Source organism: Macaca mulatta, chromosome 14, assembly GCF_049350105.2.
Source record: "Macaca mulatta isolate MMU2019108-1 chromosome 14, T2T-MMU8v2.0, whole genome shotgun sequence".
NCBI classification, from domain to species: Eukaryota; Metazoa; Chordata; class Mammalia; order Primates; family Cercopithecidae; genus Macaca; species Macaca mulatta.
The window spans coordinates 87,473,762-87,494,625 of NC_133419.1; the positions used below are offsets into that span (position 1 = coordinate 87,473,762).

General features: G+C 41.1%; 1 protein-coding gene across 1 annotated transcript in view; it reads right to left on the reverse strand.

The window, feature by feature from the left end:
- Positions 1-4,499: 4,499 nt before the first annotated feature.
- Positions 4,500-20,864, reverse strand: part of FZD4 (frizzled class receptor 4) — a 49,645-nt gene continuing 33,280 nt past the window's right edge. The window contains exon 3 of the mRNA XM_015115299.3: positions 4,500-17,006. Coding sequence (XP_014970785.1) covers positions 16,983-17,006 — 24 coding nt within the window. The 3' untranslated portion in view covers positions 4,500-16,982. The remainder of the gene's footprint in view (positions 17,007-20,864) is intronic.

Consider the following 20,864-nt stretch of genomic DNA (forward strand, 5'->3'; position numbering starts at 1 on the left):
GCTCTTCCTACGGGCACATCATTGACACTCTTGCTCTAGCCTCAGGAGGTGAAGAGTCACATATGAACCTGTTATTTCCTGCCACAAGCAGACACAAAATAAAACACCAGCTAAAAACCTCACTCCTGTCAGACTCAGCTTCTAAGAAGAAATGAATCATTAGGTTATATGCTGAGTTGAAACATATTAAACTGAAGTCCTGAAGTTACCCTGAAAGGCATAAAAAGCCTCGCAATGTCTGCCTCCCTTTCTTTAAGCTTCTCTCTAACAAATTCCTTCACACTTTTCCGGAAAGTGTCAATATTTACATCTGTTGAGTTTGCTGTCAAGCTTAACAGAAGGCAGGAATAGATGTCTGAGTCCCCAAGGTGTAGACACAGAACTCAGAGAAGTCCCACTCAGCTGGGGTTTCTGCTCACTATGCAATGCTGCTCTTACCTGAAAACATGACCCCTTTACACCAGCCCGCTGTGACCAACACAACGTGAAAATTCTGTACAGATGTGAACAAATGGAGTGAACAAGGAAGGTGAGGATGAAAGATGAGATATCCTGATCTTGCTGGTGCCCTAGGCCCATCCCCAGTGATGACATTTATTCACTCACTCATTCATTCATTCATTCATTCAATTATCTTGAGAGCCAACTCCATGCCAAATTGTGCTGGGCATTCATTGCCTTTGTAGAGAGAACAAGGCACCACTGGGATTTCTCAGGCGCACTATTACCTTGCAGGGAAGGGCTCCAGGGCCTTTCGGGACCGAAGGGGCGGAGGCAAGAGGAAAGCTAATACCTCTAGTATTGTCTGCCAGTCAGAAGGCCACACTGGGATTGGAAGGGGAAGGGTTCCAGCACCTTCCTCCACCCTTGTCCCGAGGAAACCAAACCTTGCAGCTATTGTTTTCGTCGAAGCCCGAAGCCATGGGCTCGGCTGCGGCCCCTCAAAGGCCCCCACCAGCGCCACTCTCAGCTCTTCGCCCAGGATCCCCCTGAGGCTGCGCCCTCCGCGTGCGCCCAGCTGCCTGCCCCTGCGCCACCCTGGGGCACCTGAGGGGCTGGAGGCTGGCTCGGCGGGCTTGGGGAGGTTGTGGCCGGGACCGCGAGGTTGCGCCCCCTGTAATCGCCCCGCAATGCCTCGCCAACTCCGGAAGATTTCAAGGAGTTGTGCCCGATAGTTTGCCACGAATCTCCAGACGTTGAACTACCACTTTCCTCCATGCCCTGCATTTCCCAGAGGGAGGGCTGAGGTCCAGGGACAGCACTGCTGCCCAAAATAACACTGCTGGTTAGTGGCACAATAAGGCCCAAACCCAAGGTCCTCTATCACTGGCACTCATGACAATAAAAGCAATGTCTATTTAGGAAGCGCTTGCCATATACTAGGCCCTGTGACCATTTTAGGTACGTTATTTCATTCATTCTTCTCAGCCACAACCAGAGATGACATTTGTATCTCTATATAAATTAAAGCACCGAGAAATTAAATAGTGCCTGAAGAGCAACAAGCAGTGAGCAGGAGGGCGAGGTTTCCATTCACTTTACCCCGTGATAGATTCCCGCTGATGTCAGGGAACTCATTCTCTGTTGTGTGCCTACCTGGCTGTTACAAACTTTGGTATACTTTAAGATGCCTAAAAGGAATGGGCTGCATCGTTTTTCTTATTTGTGTACATCCAGGGGACAGAATACCATTGCTGGCCTACACTGGGCCCAATTAATGGTTTTTTTAGTCTTGCTATTCACATAAAACACGAACAAAAACATCTTGTAGTATATATGTACATGTATATTTTTGTATTGCATATACTTTTTGTTATATAGATTGACTGATGGATAATGTTGCACATATGCCTATAAAGAAAAACTGTTTGCTGCAGCATCCCCATGTATAACACTGAACCTGGCACATTCTAAGTGTATAATAAATGTTTATTGAACAAATTCATGATTAAAAAAACAATAAAATGTTAGCAGTGGTGTTAGCGAAATTGTCATTTTAAGAATACTTTTCGATAAGGAACTTTTTAAAAATTGTGGTACCACAATTTTTAACATGAGATCTATCCTCTTAACAATTTTTTGGGTTTTTTGAGACAGGGTATCACTCTGTCACCCAGGCTGGAGCGCATTGTGCAATTATGGCTTCCTGTAGCCTCGACCTCTTGGGCCCTAGCAGTCCTCCCATCTCAGCTTCCCGAGTAGCTGAGACTACAGGTGCGTACCACTATGCCCAGATAATTTTTGTATTTGTCATAGAGACAGAGTCCCTCTATGTTGCCCAGGCTGGTCTCAAGCTCCTGGGCTGAAGGGATCCACCTGCCTTAACCTCCCAAAATGCTGGGATTTCCGGTATGAGCCACCATGCCAGCCTTAACAAATTTTTAAGTACACAGTGCAGTATTTTTAACAGTAAGTACGATGTTGTAGAGCAGTTCTCTAGAACTTATTCAGCTGCATAACTGAAACTTTATACCCAGTTGAATAGCAACTCTATTTTTCCCTCCCCCTAGTGCCTGGCAACCACCATCTACTCTCTGCTCCTACGAGTTTGACTACTTCAGATTCCTCATGTCAGTGGAATCACGCAGTATTTGTCCTGTGACTGGCTTAATGTCACTTAGCATAATGTCCTCAAGATTCATTCATGTTGTTGCATATGGCAGGATTTCCTTCCCTTTAAGGCTGAAAAATATTCCATTGTATGTATATGACACATTTTCTTTATCTACTCCTTTATCAACAGACATTTAGGTTGTTTCCACATGTCGGCTATTGTGAATAATGCTGCAATGAACATGAGAGTGCAAGATCTTGATTTCAATTCTTTTTACTAAATACCCAGAAGTGGGAAATACTGGATCACATGAGAATTCTATTTTTAACTTTTTGAGGAAACGCCATACTGTTTTCCATAGCAGCTGCACCATTTTGCATTCTTACCAACAGTGTACAAGGAAACACATATTTTTAATAATCAAAATATGTACCTATCTATAATTTTGTTGGCCTTTTGGAAAATAATAAGTCAAAAGTAACAGGAGTTCATGAAGATGTTCACAGTCTTGAGCCAGTTTACTCCTACAGATTGATCCTAGGGAGGAACAGGAGGAAGTAAGAAATGCCCTTGGGCTGTCCCAGAAACACTGCTTCCTTGCAGCCACTTCCTGGGACTCACTGGTCCAGTGTGAGGGAAGCAACTGGAAAAATGATGCTATTTCAACACTATGACATATTGTGTAGCTACTCAATAATAATAACTACAGAAACTTTGCAGTCCATAGAATCTGTAGAAACATGGAAAATGTTTATTAGGTAAATGAAAAATATCAGATGTGAAAGCAGTGTGAGGGTGGTGGGGTTTAGATAACTCACTGTTATTTTCATTTTCAACTATTTTAATGGTTTCTATCCTTGTTCATCAGGATAGATGAACACTCAAGCAGCAGCAATATCAGCTAGGTTCACCCTGGAGCTTGTTAGAAATGCAGAATTTTTAGCCCCACTCCAGATCTACCAAACCAAAATTTGCATTTTATCAAGATTCCCAAGTGATTTGTATGTGCCTTATGGCTTATATTATCTTTTTTTTTTTTTTTAATATATTTGTTGAATGAGCTCCTTAATTTGGTCTTCAAGCAATCTACAGATGAAGAGAGAAAATTTGAGTTAAGTGACTTAGAGTTGTGTACCATTTAATGTCAGCTGTCAAGCCCAAGTCCCCTGATTCTGAGGCTACAGCTAAATTCAGACTAGCCACAGCCTGCCTGGCCTTGTTTCTGTGCCAGGCCTTCCTCCATATGGCCTGAGGTGGCCCACCCGCTGTCACCTTCCTTAGGCTAAACAGCATGGACAGTGACTACCATCAACAGGGGCCCGTTTCAGGAAAAAGAGGACAGGCTGAGGTTTCTGAAAACATTCCTGTCTCTCCCATGAGTTCCTGATAGCACTCCCTTGAACCCAATCCAAGGGGCTGAGGATTCGTGTTTGTGAGCCACCTTGGAGCCGTGGAGATGAAAGTAAGCAGGGCAGAGGGCCACTGCAGATCAGTTGAAGCCACCCTGGCTCTCATCTAGTTCAACCCCATCCATTTTCAGAAGAAACACACCCAGAGAGGGAAGTGACTGGCCTTAAGCAACAAAGCTAAATTCAAGGCTAAGAGGAGAGGCTGGCATAGAGGGCAACCCAGATATGGGAATTCAGGGTAGTGTGGCTGGGAGCACCTCAAAACACAGGGTGGGGAAGGAACAGGGAGGTCCAGAGTATTCCCTGAAGAACAGGTGTGTAGTATCCTCCCATAATGCTGTGATCCTTTGTCATTCATGTACCCCTTTCTGAGCAAAAGTTTATCCTAGTTCTCCGCACTGAGAAAGGCTTGCTCCCCTGTCCTGTGTGTTGTACATCCTCAAGTGCCTTTCCCCTCGTCAACCACTGACAAAACAGAATGAGAGACATATGAAAGGTGGATTTAAATAAATAAAATTCACTCTTCAGTTAAGGTCTGTGGAAAAGGCATGATTTTATTGCACACTCACAATACGCCAGGTAGTGTTCTACTCATCAACACTCGTTTCAAAACAGGATTTGGAGACAGGATGCTTCAAAAGAGAACTGCACATTCAACTAAACAGATCCAAAAAAATTCAACTCTTTTGAATTAGTCTCCAAGTCTACACAAGCCATGGGAAATAGAAGATCATTAAGATATGTGATTATACACAGACAAATGGACAAATGAAACAGTAATTAATATTGCTTGAGCTCAGACTGCTCCTGTAAGATCTGCAGAAATCATATGACTGGGTAAGGTTTTATAGAACAATATTTCATCAGGAGATAATGGCAGTATCTCATTAGACTAAAAGGAGACAATAGATGCTGGAAGATCAGCTTTCATACAGCTCTTCTCTGTTCATAATAATACTGTGCGCCTTCTCCAAATGACAAAGAAGTAAATTCATACTCCATCAAAATAACCTCAAAACACTGAGCCATTTCAGGGCTTTAAAAATTGGTCAAGAATTGTTTGGCCCCCACAAAAAGACTCTGCCACAAAACTTAGATGGCTCATAGGTAGAATATATTTTAATATTCTGCAGGTAAAAAATAACATATGGTTAACTATAAATAAGAAATATATGTGCAAAATATGTATGTCCTTAACATTTGCTACTCAAAGGTAATTTCTAAAGTATCTAGAATGAGCTAAATTTTTTTTAATAAAAAAAGCCTTCCTTGAAGTACCCACTTTTGGCATTCTAAATATTATCTCTCCCTCTCACATATACACACACTCTCCACTTCCTTTCTAATCATGGTGTATAGATGCAAGCAATATTGTTGGTTCTGTGACAATACTTTTAAAACTACAAAAACAAGTTCTCCCACTCTAATAGATGATGTATTTGTTTGTTTTCCCCTTATGTGACTCATCTGTTAGAGTGAGAGGGTTTTTTTTTTTTTTTTTAAATGCTGTGCTTCCAGCAATAAGGATAGTCAATGGCACAAAATAAGTGCTCAATGAATAATTAATGCACAGTGAATTCTCTTACCTTTGCTCTCCTATATCTTCTAAATGTCCCATGTATGATTTTTGTAATAAGAAGTAAAAATAATGTTATTTTTAGAAGTACCAGAATCCCAAAGTGACCAATATGGACCATTACATGATGAGTTCTAAAGGGTAAAGATGTCCTTATTTGTCATCACGTCCCCAGGACCTGCCCCCAAGTAGGTGACTAAACAGGTTTCATTATTAGATGAATAAATTAATTAAGGAATGATTGAACTATAAATAAAAAAGGGCAGAAGAGTATTGTATATGTAATTAGCTTATAAGGAATCTCATCCCTTTCTACCACATGACTTTCTTTTTAAATTATTTTTATATAGAAATATTTTAATGTACTTTGTATTATACATATATGGGGTACATGTGCAGGTTTGTTACATGGGGAAACTGCATAATGCTGGCATTTGGGCTTCAAGTGAACACATCACCCAAATAGTGAACATAGTACCCCAAAACTTCCAACAGGTGGTTTTTCAACTCTGGCCTCCTTCCATCCTCCTCCCTTTTGGAGTCTCCAGTATCTAATATCTCCATCTTTATGTGCATGTGTACCCATTGATTAGCTTCCACTTACAAGTGAGAACACGCAGTATTAGATTTTCTGTTTCTGAGTTATTTCACTTAGGATAATAGCCACCAGCTGCATCCATGTGGCTATGACAACATGATTTCATTCTTTTTCACATCACATGACTTTCAAACTTGTTTTTGTAGTTTTAAAAGTATTGTCATAGAACCAACAACATTGCTTGCATCTATACACCATGATTAGAAAAGAAATGGAGTGTATGTGTACGTGTGTGAGTGTGATAGGGTCCAACTCTGTCACCCAGGCTGGAGTGTAGTGGCATGATCTCAGCTCACTGCAGCCTCAACCTCCTAGGCCCAAGCAATCCTCCCACTTCAGTAGCTCAGTGGTCAGTAGCTCAGACCACAAGCATGTGCCACCATGCCCAGCTAATTTTTTTATTTTTGCAGAGACCGGGTTTTCCTATGTTGTCCAGACTCGTCTTGAACTCCTGGGCTCAAGCGCTCCTCCCGCCTCAGCCTCTCAAAGTGTTGGGATTACAGGTGTAAGCCATTGCACCTGGCCAAAAAGTAGATTTTAAAATGTTTTTGTATATGCATCTCCAGATTAGTGAAAATAAGAAAGAGGGTGGTGATAAGCAGGAAAAGACAAGAAAGTTTTGCACCAAAAGATTACAGACATAACCATAGGCTTTGTTGTCATTGTTGTTATTGTTGTTTACTACTGAGTTATGTGATGGTTATCTTTGTATTTATCCTGTCGGGGATTCATCAAGCTTCTTAAATCTGAGAACATATGCATTTAATTAAATTTGGAAAGCTTTTAGATATCATTTCTTCAAAAATGTTTTCTGTCCCATTTTCTAGCTTCTAGTCTTTGGGACTCCAATTCCACACGTTAGGCCTTTGATATTGGCCCACTTTCCTTGAGACTCTGTTCATTTTTTTCCCAATTTTTCTTCTCTCTGTTCTGCAAGTCAGTGACTTCTATTGACCGCTCTTCAAGTTCACTGACCCTTTCTTGTCACCTACAATTTACTGTGAAGTTCAATCAGGGAATTTTTTATTTCTCATATTGCATTTTTGTATACAATTTAATTCCATTTGGTTCTTTTTTTAAGTTTCTATTTCTCTAATGTAATTTTCTATTTGTTAATTCATTAGAAGCCTATTCATCTTATGTCCTTAACCACAGTTATAATAACTACTTTAACATTTTTGCCAGCTAATTCCCACGTATGGTTCATCTCAGAGCTTGTTTCTATTAACCCTTTCTCTTAAATATGAGTCATGCTTCCCTGTTTCTTTATAATAATTTTGAATTACGTCTTGGACATTGTGAGTAATATGTTGTAGGGATTCTGTTTTTTGTTACATTCATCCAAAAAGTGTTATTTTTGTTTGTTCGTTTTAGCCAGTAATTAACATGGCTAAATTCAATCTCTATCTTGCACTAAAATAGACACCAAGTGAAATCTCTGTTTAGTTGTTTGGCCTTAGTTGGTCTGCTTGAAGTCTGTCTCACACATGCATAGTTCAGGGAATTGCCAGAGACTTAGGCAGAGTTTTATACATAAAATCTTGGGCTCCCTTTCTGTTGTTTTTTCCTTTCTTGGATCCTCCTGCCCTTGATCCCAATTTACAGCTGCTATAGTTACCCTGAATGCTTCCCTCTTGTTCTTCTATTTGATAAGACTGCATCTATCTGTATTTTAGCTGCTGCCCTGCTTAGTACTGACTGGGGTCTGCCCTCAGGCATATATATATATATATATATGTGTGTGTGTGTGTGTGTGTGTGTGTGTACATATATATAATGCAAATTTCACATATGATATTCTTTTTGTCCAAATGCTGACTCTTGTCTAGCATTTGTTTTTTGTTCTTCTCCATAGCCTTCAGGTTTGTATTGGTGTTTTTTTTTCTCAATAGTCTACTGTTTTTATTTGTGGAAGAGTTGGTCTGATAGGAACTATTCTGCCAATAGCGGAAGTGGAAACTCAGATTTCCATGTTTTAGAAAGTATTCTAAAGGAATGTTGAGAATGGATCTGAAATGAGACGAGGGACAGAAACCAGTCAGGAATATAACAGCCACCCAGGGAAAAGGTAATGAGAGTTCACAGAACAGCAGCAATTAAGTGCAATGAAAGTTTGTATTTGCAAGCTCCAGACTCTTAAATTCCAACTCTGCAGTAAAATAGCTAAAAACAGTCTGAACTAAAATATCAAGAGTTTTTGGATAGAGATGTAGGTTGTGGTGAGAGGGGAGGCAATGATCTTGGGCAGTATCTTCCTAGGAGAGTGGGAAGTGTGAGAAGGGAAGTGGACCATAGGCTGAACACTGGGGAAGAGGCAGGGAGTGACAGGACAACAGGGTAGCTAAGAAGAGTCAGAGAAGCTGGAAACTGGTTGTGATGACACTGAGACTAGAAAGTTGTGGCCAGGCTTCATGGCTCATGCCTGTAATCCAAGCATTTTCGGAGGCCGAGGCAGGTGGATCACCTGAGGTCAGGAGTTCGAGACCAGTCTGACAAATATGGTGAAACACCATCTCTACTGAAAAAAAAACAACAACTCAACGATTAGCCAGGCGCAGACATGGTGGCGTGTGCCTGTAGCCCCAGCTACTCAGGAGGCTGAGGCAGGGGAATTGCTTGAATCCAGGAGACAGAGGTTGCAACAAGCCGAGATCACGCCACTACACTCCAGCCTGGGTGACACAGTGAGACTCCATCTCAAAAAGCAAAAAACAATGAAAGAAAGAAAGAAAGTTGTAAAAGGAGTGCTATTGATTAATAACATCGAATGCCTCAAATTAATCAGGGAAGCTGAGGTCCAGAAAACTCCCACTGGATTTGCAATTGGAAAGTCACTGGTGACCTTTGTGAGAACAATTTCAGAGGATGGTGGAAAAGGCAGATTGGAGAGGGTTAAAAAGTGAATGGAAGGTGAGGAAGAGCAGAGCATTCTATATCATAGATGCCTTCAAAGCATTTCACTCGATTTCCCTTGTTCTTTTTCCACATAAAATTTCTACAAATTTCATAATAGTGTATCATGCAATTTTCAAAAAATGTAATTAATCTATATTTTCTTTCAGTTTTTATGTGACTGTCTTTGAAAAAAGTACCATCTGATTGTTCTTTCAAAATAACAGAAATAAACAGTTGGAAAAAAGGATTATAATGTGGCAGAACCTTTTTTCCCCTTTTTAGTTGACATGTAATCATTGTACATATGAAAACTTTTAATAATTCTGATTTGAATGTGTTAAGTTTCAAAACATCTGACTGGGTATCAATTAAACTGTTCCAAGTCTGGAATTTAGAAGAGAGTTTTAAGCCTTACATATTTTTTTAAAGTTTAATATCCTGTTTAGAATGTGCTGAGTTGCTGAGAGCATCTCAGATTTTGAAAAATTTTGAGAATATAAATGGGAATTCAAATGGGGCACAAATAACCACAAGGGCTTTAGTGAGTGTATCAGGATTCAGTTTAACAGCATAGAGACGTGATTAACCTCACAGCCTGCCTATCTGCGAACAGCTGAGAAGGAAGGAGGACCAGAGCACATGGCACAGCAGTTGGGAACCATCAATTGCATCAGTCCAGCTGCCTGGGAACTTAAAAATGGACAGTGTTTAATTGGAAAGGCCCAAATCTTACTACGGGGCCAGGGGATTCATGGGAACATGAAAGGAGTGAGACTAGGATTAAGTTTTTTGAGCAAAGGAGAGTCGAAGAAAACTCCTACATCACAAGTAATGATGTTCTGGAAAGACTGAAAACTCAGGGTGGGTTAGGGAGCACCAGGCACAGCCAGGGTGTGGCAATAAGTAGTGTTGGCTCAGGAGTTAAAGAGACCTGGGTGTAAAACCTGGCTTTGATCTTGGGACAGTTTCTTATCCTCTTTGAATTCTAGTTCCTTCATTTATAAAATAGTAATAATACTGTAATAATGTCTACTCTGGAGGCTTAAGATAAGGAAATGAGATAATGTAAGAGGCCAGTGATGTCACTCAATAAGGCAAATATCTGCTTAGAGTTGTAATAATAATATATTAGATATATTTAAAACTAATATATAATGTATACAACTAATATGTATAAAATATATAATGATATATATATATTTTTTGAAACAGAGTCTCACTCTGTCACCCAGGCTGGAGTGCGGAGGCATGATCTCAGCTCACTGCAACCTCTGCCTCCTGTATTCAAGCGATTCTGGTGCCTCACCTCCTGAGTAGCTGGGATTAAAGGCACACACCACCACACCCAGCTAATTTTTGTATTTTTAGTAGAGACAGGGTTTCATTATGTTGGCCAGGCTGGTCTCAAACTCCTGACCTCAAGTGATCCTCCCGCCTCAGCCTCCCAAAGTGCTGGGATTACAGGCATGAGCCACCGTGCCTGGCTAAAGTGGTAATAATATAATAACTGAAAGATAGAAAATTTAAATGTCCAACAATAGATTGACCAACTAAACCACAGAGCAACTGTATAATGAAATATTATATTTATAATTACATTTGAAACAGCATAATAGGTCAGGTGTGGTGGCTCATGCCTGTAATCCCAGTGCTTTGGGGGGGCTGAGTCGGGTGGATCACTTGAGGCCAGGAGTTCAAGACCAGCCTGCCCAACATGGTGAAACCCTGTCTCTACTAAAAAAAATACAAAAAAGTTAGCCAGGCATGGTGGCACACACCTGTAATCTCAGCTACTCAGGAAGCTGAGGGACAAGAATTGCTTGAACTCAGGAGGCAGAGGTTGCAGTGAGCCAAGATCACACCACTGCATTCCAGCCTGGGTAACAGAGCGGGACTCTGTCTCCAAAAAAAAAAAAAAAAAAAAAAGTGCATAATATATAGGGAAGTATTTATCATATTAAGTCATATGACCAGACCAGAATAAATAATGCATACAAATATACTATTTAAAAAGAACGTTTATACATCAAAATGTTAACAGTGATTATAGTTTAGACTGAGAGATTTTCGTTTCCTTTTTACAAAAAAACCCTATAAACACAAACTTTGGTAGCTTTCTGAGTTTTCTATGATGAGAATGAATTGCTTCTATAAGAATATAGAATTTTAACTGGAGATAATAGATAGTGGATGTTTTCATGCCATTGGTGTTACCCTTATTAGTGAATTGTTCTTATTTGCTGTTCCCCAAACCCACCTCTGGCTTAGCCCCTGGGAAAATGGCAACAATCCAGCAGAAACTAAATCTGCGGACCTAGAGGAATTAGAAGGATTTTTCTTCATTTACTTTGGGTGGTTTTGTCTGGCTGGGTGTGCCTCATTCTGACAGGAAGTGTGTGTCACCAGAAAAGAATTTAATTCTTTGCAGCAAAAAGATGGTTAGTGGAAAGAGAGAAAAATACTCATGCATGCTTCTCACAGATTGTCAAACTAGCTCCCCTTCCTAGCTGGACCCACCCAGAGAAGAGGTGCCTCCACTCAGAGTCCATGCTGCTGCAACAGACCAGGAATGTGTAGTGGCCTCCCAGTCCACTGAGAGGCCAGCTTGTTTGACCTCCGGTGTATAAACCTGGCTTTGCCTCTTGAAAGACTAACCACCCCTCTCTGTGCCTCAGTTTCTCAACTGCCATGCCCCACTAAAAAGTGAGCCGCACGTCTGCCACCGCCACTAAAAAGTGAGCCCCTATAAGCACAAGGACAGAGCATTATACCTTTCTGTATCTATACAGCCTAGCCAGCACCGAGGCTCAATTAATGTCTATTGACTAAAATGACAAAGTTGTTTTAAGTGGCTTTTTAAATGTGCCATCCAGTGTTCGCAATTAAATATGTGGAGCCAGGCGCGGTGGCTCATGCCTGTAATCACAGCACTTTGGGAGGCCGAGGCAGGCAGATCACCTGAGGTAGGAGTTCAAGACCAACCTGACCAACATGGCAAAACCCCATCTCTACTAACAATACAAAAATTAGTGGGGCATGGTGGCACGCGCCTGTAATCCCAGCTACTTGGGAGACTGAGGTAGGAGAATCGCTTGAACCCAGAAGACAGAGGGTGCAGTGAGCCGAGATTGAGCCACTGCACTCCAGCCTGGGGGACAGAGTGAGACTCCGTCTCAATCAATCAATCAATTTGTGATCATAGCCCTCTGGGGTATATTTATATGTGGTATAATGTTTCTGGGGAAAAAAATTAAGACAAACATAGGGAAATGTTAAGATCTGATAAGTCTGTATGGTAGACACATGAATGGATCTAACTAATATCCATATTAATCACTGATTTTCAGTTTCCTTGTCCACAAAATAATATCTACTTCATTGAGGCTTTTGTGCCTTGAACGAGAAGTGTTATGTCAAGTGCTTAGCACATTTGTGTCCTAACTCTTGATTTTCTTTCAGCAAGAGGAATGAAGGGTAGCTCTCAGTTGATTTTTTAATTCTAATGCTTAAAATTGGACTATCTGATTTGTAGGATCTGACCACAGTCATCCTGGCTATCATCCCACAGTGGCTGTATCCCATAGTGACATAGATATTTCAATGGAGAGAAGATTGGACCACATTAGGGCAGATGATTTGATCTCAGCCAATATTTCACCCAGTGTTGGAAGCCTTCTACAGTAATGCGTAAAAGTATAACTGATTGCCTATTCATTCACCAAACACCACATGCTAGGCATTGCACCAAGCACAGGAAATGAAGAGATGTGAAGATATAATTCCCTGGCCACAAAATATTCACTGTGTAGTAGCAGAGACAGAGGCAGAATCAAATTATTTCAATAGAATTCAGTATATGCTAGATTATTAGCCCAAAGGAAGAAGTAAAACATTTACCTACACTTAGCAATCAAATTTAGCTATTTCATTTTTAGTAATGAGGCCTATAGCTCTCACATACCTTTCAATTTTAGAAAATGTTAAGAAGAGTCTTTTTGCTGAAAATTAAAAGATATCACCTTCAAAAAGGATGAGCTCATTTACGTAGAAAATAAAATAAAGCTGTTGTGTCGGTATATACAGAAATGAATGTAAATGCAGAGACAAAGCTTGGGCAGGGAACACATCATTGCCAAAGTGTCTATTGGGAGAGAGGAGAAGGTAATAGGAGGGTGGTGAGAAGGTTGTTCCCTTGTTTCCCATATATTTCTGTATTATTTGAAGGTTTTAAATCAAAGATGTATTCACATCTTGTTTACGTTATAATCGCATTATTGTACATGTACCGAAAGAAAGGAGTCGTCTCCCAGATATCCACGTGTGCTTCAGATCTTTGTTCAAATGTCACTTTCTGAATATCCTATTTTTAAATTGCCACCCTACCACCATTAAAATATCCATCCCCTTCTCTAATTTATCTGTCTTCATAGCATTTACCACAATCTGACATGCTATGTATTTTACTTTTTTACAAAATATTATTGTCTGTCTCTCCCGGACAATTAGAACACAGGCTCTGTGAGAGCTGAGATTACTGTGTGCCAGTTTTACAGCTCTAAACCCAGGGCTGAGAACACACATACCAGGTGTTCCATAGGCCAACAGCCTGACTCTATACAGCATTAGCTAACAGCAATTATTTCTGAATGGAGAGACTACAGATGTCTTTTATTTTCTTCATTCTGCTACTTGATATCTGAATTTTTGTAATGAGCACATATTACCTAAGAAAGCAATTGAAATTATTATTTTTTAAATGATAACCTTGGAACTAAGAAAGAGGCTCCCCTAGAAGCCACCATGGAAGGAGTAAGGGCCTAGTGGGAGTCAGGCCAAACAGCATAGGAGAAACCTCTTGAGACACTTGGTGGAGTAAAGTTAGTTGGAGTTAAAAAGCCAACTAATTTATGACTCCTCCGCTGCCTCGCAGTTTCCAGACATCCACACAAATGCCTGGTCTACGGGTCACTGGTTCACAAAGGGTCTTCTGCCCCATAGCTTCCCATCCCCAAGCAGCGGGGCCCAGAAATTTGCCCACATCCTTCCATCCAACAAATGTTTTTATCTGGGTCCTACTTAGATTTCAGCCAATTCTTTGCTGAGCAACTTGGCTTACTGTTTTCCTTGGGAACCAGACTCTTTGTAAGTTGGAGTCATAAAAAGAATGAAATCCTTTACCTGATACTTTTCTATTCGGGTATTCAAGCCTGCCACAGATGGAGGCCCTGTGGGCCACTCTCTCATTATAGGCACTGGTATCTTAGCCCAGCACTTTGAATAAGGCACATGTGAGAGTGAATGCTGAGCTTTTTTCATTCTTTTCTTCTCTATTTTTTTTTCTGTTCTATTTCTAATTGAAAGCCATTGTCTTGAGGGAATGATTGCAGTGATGGCTTAATCCTCATCTCAAAATGCCATCATAGGAGCAATGGGAGAAAGTGGTCCTGCCAGTCTGAAATCAGTTAAGAGACTTGGTTTCTCATAATTGTTCTGCCATTAACTTGTTACATGATCTTAGTCAAATCATGTTACCTCCCCAGGCCTCTGTTTCTTCATCTGCAAAATAAAGATCTTTGCAGTGTTTCTCAAGTCCCTGCCCAAATCAGTTTTTGTTTAACTGAGGATCAACAGTGACACCTTGTGGTTCTCCTTGAGCCATGTCTTTGTTTTTTCTAGCCCAAGTTTAAGGGAACCAAGGATATTTTTGCCTGTTCCCTTGCCTGGCCCACCCACCCTATCAGCTTCATTTAGCATGGCCCTAACCTTGTCTCCCCCTAGATTCGGAAAAGTGTGTCCACCCGTTGTTCACCAGCTGCTTCCCAGCCTCAACTTAGCAGATGTTACTAAAATCAAACTACAAGTAGACTGCAGACACCAGCTGAAGGCCTGTGCTTCTGTGGTGATGTCTGCCGTTTGCTGTGAATGTGAGGGTATCAGCCCCAGGTGTTTTTTAGGGCTGGTAGTGCAGTCCCAGAGAGGGATCTGGGCAACAGCTCAAAGAGCAAGACTGAAGATTTTACTGTTTTCCAGCACTCCTACTAATTTGTAAAATTATCAGATTCCAAATTGTTCTATGCCACAGTTTTTCCATTCATAAAATAAGAAAAAGCTGCCATAGCACTGCCTTCAAATTCAGTTAGTCTATTCATTCATTTACTTATTTCTTCTTCAAATATTTAATGAGCATCTTCCTGATGCCAAGTTCTGAGCACCTACCTGTGCCAGTAGTCCGAACTTGAGAAGACAGTCTCTACTCTTCAAGACCCTGTTCTTGTCTAATGAAGAAGAGAGAGGGAGGAAAAACTTCCATTGCCGTGCAACAAAGTAAGCCTTATGGCAGATAATGTGTACACATAATGGCATGGAAGCCTGGAGACAGACAGCATACCAGGCCTGGGAAGAATGTTTGACAGAGAACAGGACACTTAAATGCGGACTTTCACAGAATGGAGCTTGCCAGAGGAGACTGTTCAGGAAGAGAGAACAGGGTGGGAATAAACATGATCTATTTAACAGGGTGGCACATAAACATGATCTATCTAGATGCCCTACCATAAAATCAAAACACAAAACTCGACTGACTCAATTCCCTCCCCTTCCAGATATTACCCCATTTCTCTACTTCCCATTGTAGCCAAACTTTCCAAAAATTCATGTTCTGTCTTCACTTCCTCATGTTCAACCACCCTATCTTAGCTACCACCCCTCCGTAACTACCTAGCCTGGGTAGAGACAAATGCCAGCATGATACCATACTCAATGATCCTCTGTCACTGTTGGCATTGTCATCATTCCATGGCCATACTTTCCCTCTCAGTGCCATTTGCCACAGTGAGAAACTTTCTTTCTTGACTTCTTGTTTCTCTTGGCTTCCATGACACCCACTCTCCTATTCATGTTCCAGGTTCACTGTCTGCTCCTTGCTGGTCTCCCTGTTCAGCTCCTCCTACTCCATTTGATATCAAATGTCAACATTCTTTTCTTCTATCTAGGAAATCTCATTCATTCCCATGGTTTTAAATGTCATGTACCAGCTCCTAAATTTTGTATATGCAAACCTGACCTCTGAAATCCAGTCTTAGCAACTAGTGAGGTCTCAGCTTAAATGCTACCTGAAGGTTCGGTGATCTTCCCTGACATTTTTCTTCTTATCTGCTTCTTGCTAGATTGAGAGCCCCATGCAGGCAGATTCATCCTTACTTTCTTCAAACTTGCATGTTTAATGATTAGAACAGTTCCTAGGATACTCAAAAATTATTTGTTAACTAATTCCTGAATGAAATATAAGCAAATATAAGTATTTCAAATAGAATAAATCTGTTATTTTGATTGTTTTTAAGAAATTATTCACTCAATCCAGTTCAAGTTCAGCCAGGCAAGCCTCACAAAGGGGCATATGCTCAGTGTTTCAGGATGTGATCTAATTTTTAATTGTTTCTTGATGCAAAGTATCACCTTTTTCCAGTGACTGTTTCTCCTCCTCCATCATCTACTCTTGCCCAATGGGAGATTTCCCAATGAAATCCCACTGAAGATCTGAATCAGAACATTTCATTCTCCATGGTTATTCCAAGTTCACAAACTTCATTTGTGGCCCTTGTGGCAGTTGATATTTTTTCAGGAAATACTATAGTTGCAGCAGGCCCTGTTACAGCTTAGAGGATATGCACGTTGTGGATGCTTTTTACCGAAACACATGATAACCAGGTATCCAGGAACGGGAGCTAGCGACACGGTGGTCCGGACCTGTGGAAAAGGGAACGCCACTCCCGGCAAAGGGAAGCAACAGGCAGCACATTTTGTTCAGAGAAACAAGGTGAACCCTCTTGGAGGTAAACTTAAGGCTGAGATCCATTTCGGCTTGAGGCTTCCAAGGCACAAAGCAGCTCCCAGTAGCTGAGAGGGATCAAGAAATAGGATATCCTCATCTTTCCTTTGTAGCAAGAGCATTCAGAAACGAGGACCACTGGTCACCTGGAATAGAAAGTTATTATTAAAATAAAGCTCCAGTCACATTATTCAGGAAACTTTGGGAATGTTTATAAATAGATAAAAATAGTAATGGCCAAGGAACATTCCTCTCTCCTACCTCTCCATGAGACAATACTGACCAAGTTAAACATGCCTTGTTTCCGAGATTGAATCCCAGGTCTACCTCTGATAAATCAGATGGACAATTACTTAACCACTCTCAACTTTTATTTCCTCCTCTTTAAAATGGGCAAAAATGGGTACAGTGGCTCTTGCCTGTAGTCCCAGCACTTTGGGAGGCCGAGTCAGGTGGATTGCTTGAGCCCAGGAGTTAGAGACCAACCTGGGCAACATAGCAAGACCCCATCTCTAAAAAAATAAATAAATAAAAATAAAAATAAAATGGGCAAAATAATGTCCTCACACTATCACTATGAAGATTAAATGAGACAGTACCTGTTAAGTGCAGATACAATACCTGGGACACAGTAGTAGCTCAGTAAAAATACTTTCCATCCCTTAATACCTAAGCAAAAGAAAATGCCCTGAGGATGTAGATATTCTCTAGAGAATTTTTTTCTATATTTGTTCAATCAAACATATGAATAAATAATACAGCAGCCTAGACAGGAAGGGACACCCAGCATTGAATTATGATTTGTGCTTTCCAGAGCTGTCTGCCTATTACCCTGGTATGTTTGTTCACCTTCATATTCCTGCATCTAACAGACTTCCTGGCATATAACAGGTGCACAAAATGTTTACTGGCTTGAATTAAACTACACCTGCACTGTAGGTCCCAGCCTCATGTGACTATTAAGCAGTTGAAATGTAGTTAGTCTGAATTGATTGTGCTGTGAATGCAAAACACACACCAGATTTTGAAAATTTAGTACCCCTTTTTTGGGGCTACTAAACGTAAAATATTTCATTATTAATTTTTATATTCATTACATGTTAAAATGATAATATATCACATACATCAGGTTCAATAATATATATTATTAAAATTAATTTCACCTGTTCTTGTCTACTTTTTTTTTTTTTTTTGAGATGGGGTCTCTGTCGCCCAGGCTGGAGTGCAATGGTGTGATTATTGCTCACTGCAACCTTGAACTCCTGGGCTCAAGTTCCACCTCTGCCTCTCAGAAAAATGGAACTACAGGCACACATTACCACACCTAGCTCATTTTTTAAAAATATTTTTGTAGAGATAGGGTCTTGCTGTGTTGCCCAGGGTGGTCTCAAATTCAAGTGATCCTCCCACCTAAGCCTCCCAAGTTGCTGGGATTACCAGCATAAACCACCTTCTATTTCTTTAACGTGATTACTGGAAAATTTTAAATTACATGTATGGCTTTTACATTATATTTCTTTCTTTTTTTTTTTTTTGAGACGGAGTCTCGCTCTGTCGCCCAGCCCAGGCTGGAGTGCAGTGGCGTGATCTCGGCTCACTGCAAGCTCCGCCTCCCGGGTTCACGCCATTCTCCTGCCTCAGCCTCCCGAGTAGCTGGGACTACAGGCGCCCACAACCGCGCCCGGCTAATTTTTTGTATTTTTTAGTAGAGACGGGGTTTCACCGTGGTCTCGATCTCCTGACCTTGTGATCCGCCCGCCTCGGCCTCCCAAAGTGCTGGGATTACAGGCGTGAGCCACCGCGCCCGGCCTACATTATATTTCTAATGGACAGAGCAGAACTAGACTACAGGCCACCAACTGGCTGAAAGGTCATTGAATATGTGTATCTCAGACTTTTTTCTCTGGACCTCCTCTCTTGTTAAAGTTATACAAGCTTTACAAGGCATTTTCTAGGTCCAGCATTCTATGATCTTATGAACTTTAGACTACAGTTTCTTATGTAAGAATACTGATTAAGTTGCTAGTCTGGGCCAAACACTTTTGTACACACTGTCATTTAGTCTATATGACAAACTTAAGAGGGAAGAATGACCCTCCTCATTTAATAAGTGTAAAAAGAAGACTCACAGAAGTTAAGAAACTGACTAATGTCACCTGGCTTGTAAGTGGCAGAACTGGCCTGGAATCTTTGCCCGTTTTCTCCAGTTCTTTGAAAGAATTCCCAACAGAAAACACAATTCAAGAGTCAATGTGGGTGCTTTGACTTGGTTATTCCCTATGATATATTTCCTTGAGAAGAATCATGTATCATCAAGATCATTGTAAAACGATATGCAAGAGGCTCCTTAAAGAATGGAGAGGAAGCCCCGGTGCTTCTCAAGCTTGGTAGATCATTGACACCTAGCAGTAAATGTAGGGAGGCTTCTAAGGAGGTAAGATTGAAAGCTGGAAAAGCAGGGGCTGCTGGCGGTTAATTGTTCACCAGATTCAGAAGACACGGCTGGGAGGATAGCGGAGGAGTGAAACATTGACTAGTTCTGATTTAGATGCAGGAATGTGCTAGGGAGGCACAGAAAGGTCGGCACCTGAGACACCTCTCATGGGCAAAATTCTTCTCCCAAGGACTGTGAAAGGAACAGAGAATGTGCTCAGAGAAGAAAGGGGCTGCTGGCCTCAGAGTGCACTTATTTTGCCAACTCCTACAGCCATTTCTAGGGCCTACAACAACAACAAAATGATGACGGCATGTTTGACTTTTACAACCCACCAAACTCTGTTAAATTTTGGAGACCTGGGACCAAGAAGTAAGGGATAGATAAAACAAAAAATGAGTTAAATAAGATATTGCCCTTGCATTGGAACCAAACTGGAAAATGCAAACTGGACTTGAAGGCTCTTGGACCTGGATTCAATTCTTGGCTCCACCTAACCCCTTAATCCTAGGCAATTCAGTGACTCTCAGTTTACTCAACTGGGAGAGTAATAAAACTTACCTCCAAGAGTTGTTATAGTGATTACATGATAATCAGGAAGCTCCTGAGTCCTGGTGTAATCAATGTCAAGTTGAAGAGTAGGAAAGACTACATTGTTTAAAATGGTCCAAGGGTTCCCTAAAACCTTTAGTGAAAGGTTCAGTATGGCTTCCTTTCCTCCAAGAGCCCAGCTTATTTCCACAGCTTCCCTCCCACCCTCTGCCTCTTCACCCCTACCCAACTGGGGTCAGCTTCTGATTTGTGACACTTTTAGAACCAACATCCTGAATGCTGAGACTCAGTATTTCATTCTGTAGCATTTTCTGAAGCCTTTAACTCACCGAGGGGAGTTGACCCCTTCAGAGGCCCTTCTTTAGCACAAGCCGCCAAGCTACCTTTTCCGGGGTTAGCCGTTGGCCCTGTGGGGGTGAGCTTGATCACCCCAGACATCACTTGACAAGGAGCATGCTGCATTTCTCTTAAAACACAAAACAAAAATTTGCTGGCTGGCTGCCCGGTTTCTGTTATGTAGACCCAGATTAAATTTCTCTTGGACTGGTTTGTAGAGCCCCTGGATGTTGGACTGGAAAGTGATTTATGTTTTCTCTTGGCAGGGAATTACCCAAGTGAAAACTGCATTGAAAAATAACTGTTTGACTGGAGTGTGTGTGTGTGTGTGTGTGTGCACGCATGTTCGTATACATTTATATGCATGCCGTAGTCTGGTCTGGTTGATAAGCTGCTTCTCATTGGTTGACAAGCTTTAGAAGTAGAAAATCAACAGCCAGGAAAAGGGACTTACAAATATGCCACCCTTAATAGTAGCAGGGTTGCCATGATTAAGTTTTAAATTTGATTCTGAACTCCCTGGCAATCAAGGCAAAAATGAAAACATAATCAGGCATGTAGCTCTCGATAACAGACAGGAAGGCCCTCCTGACCCTTCTTGAAAGCATTCAGAATATTACAACAATAACAACAGTCATTTACTGAGTACTCTCTATGTACCAAGAGCACATTTTGTGCTTGA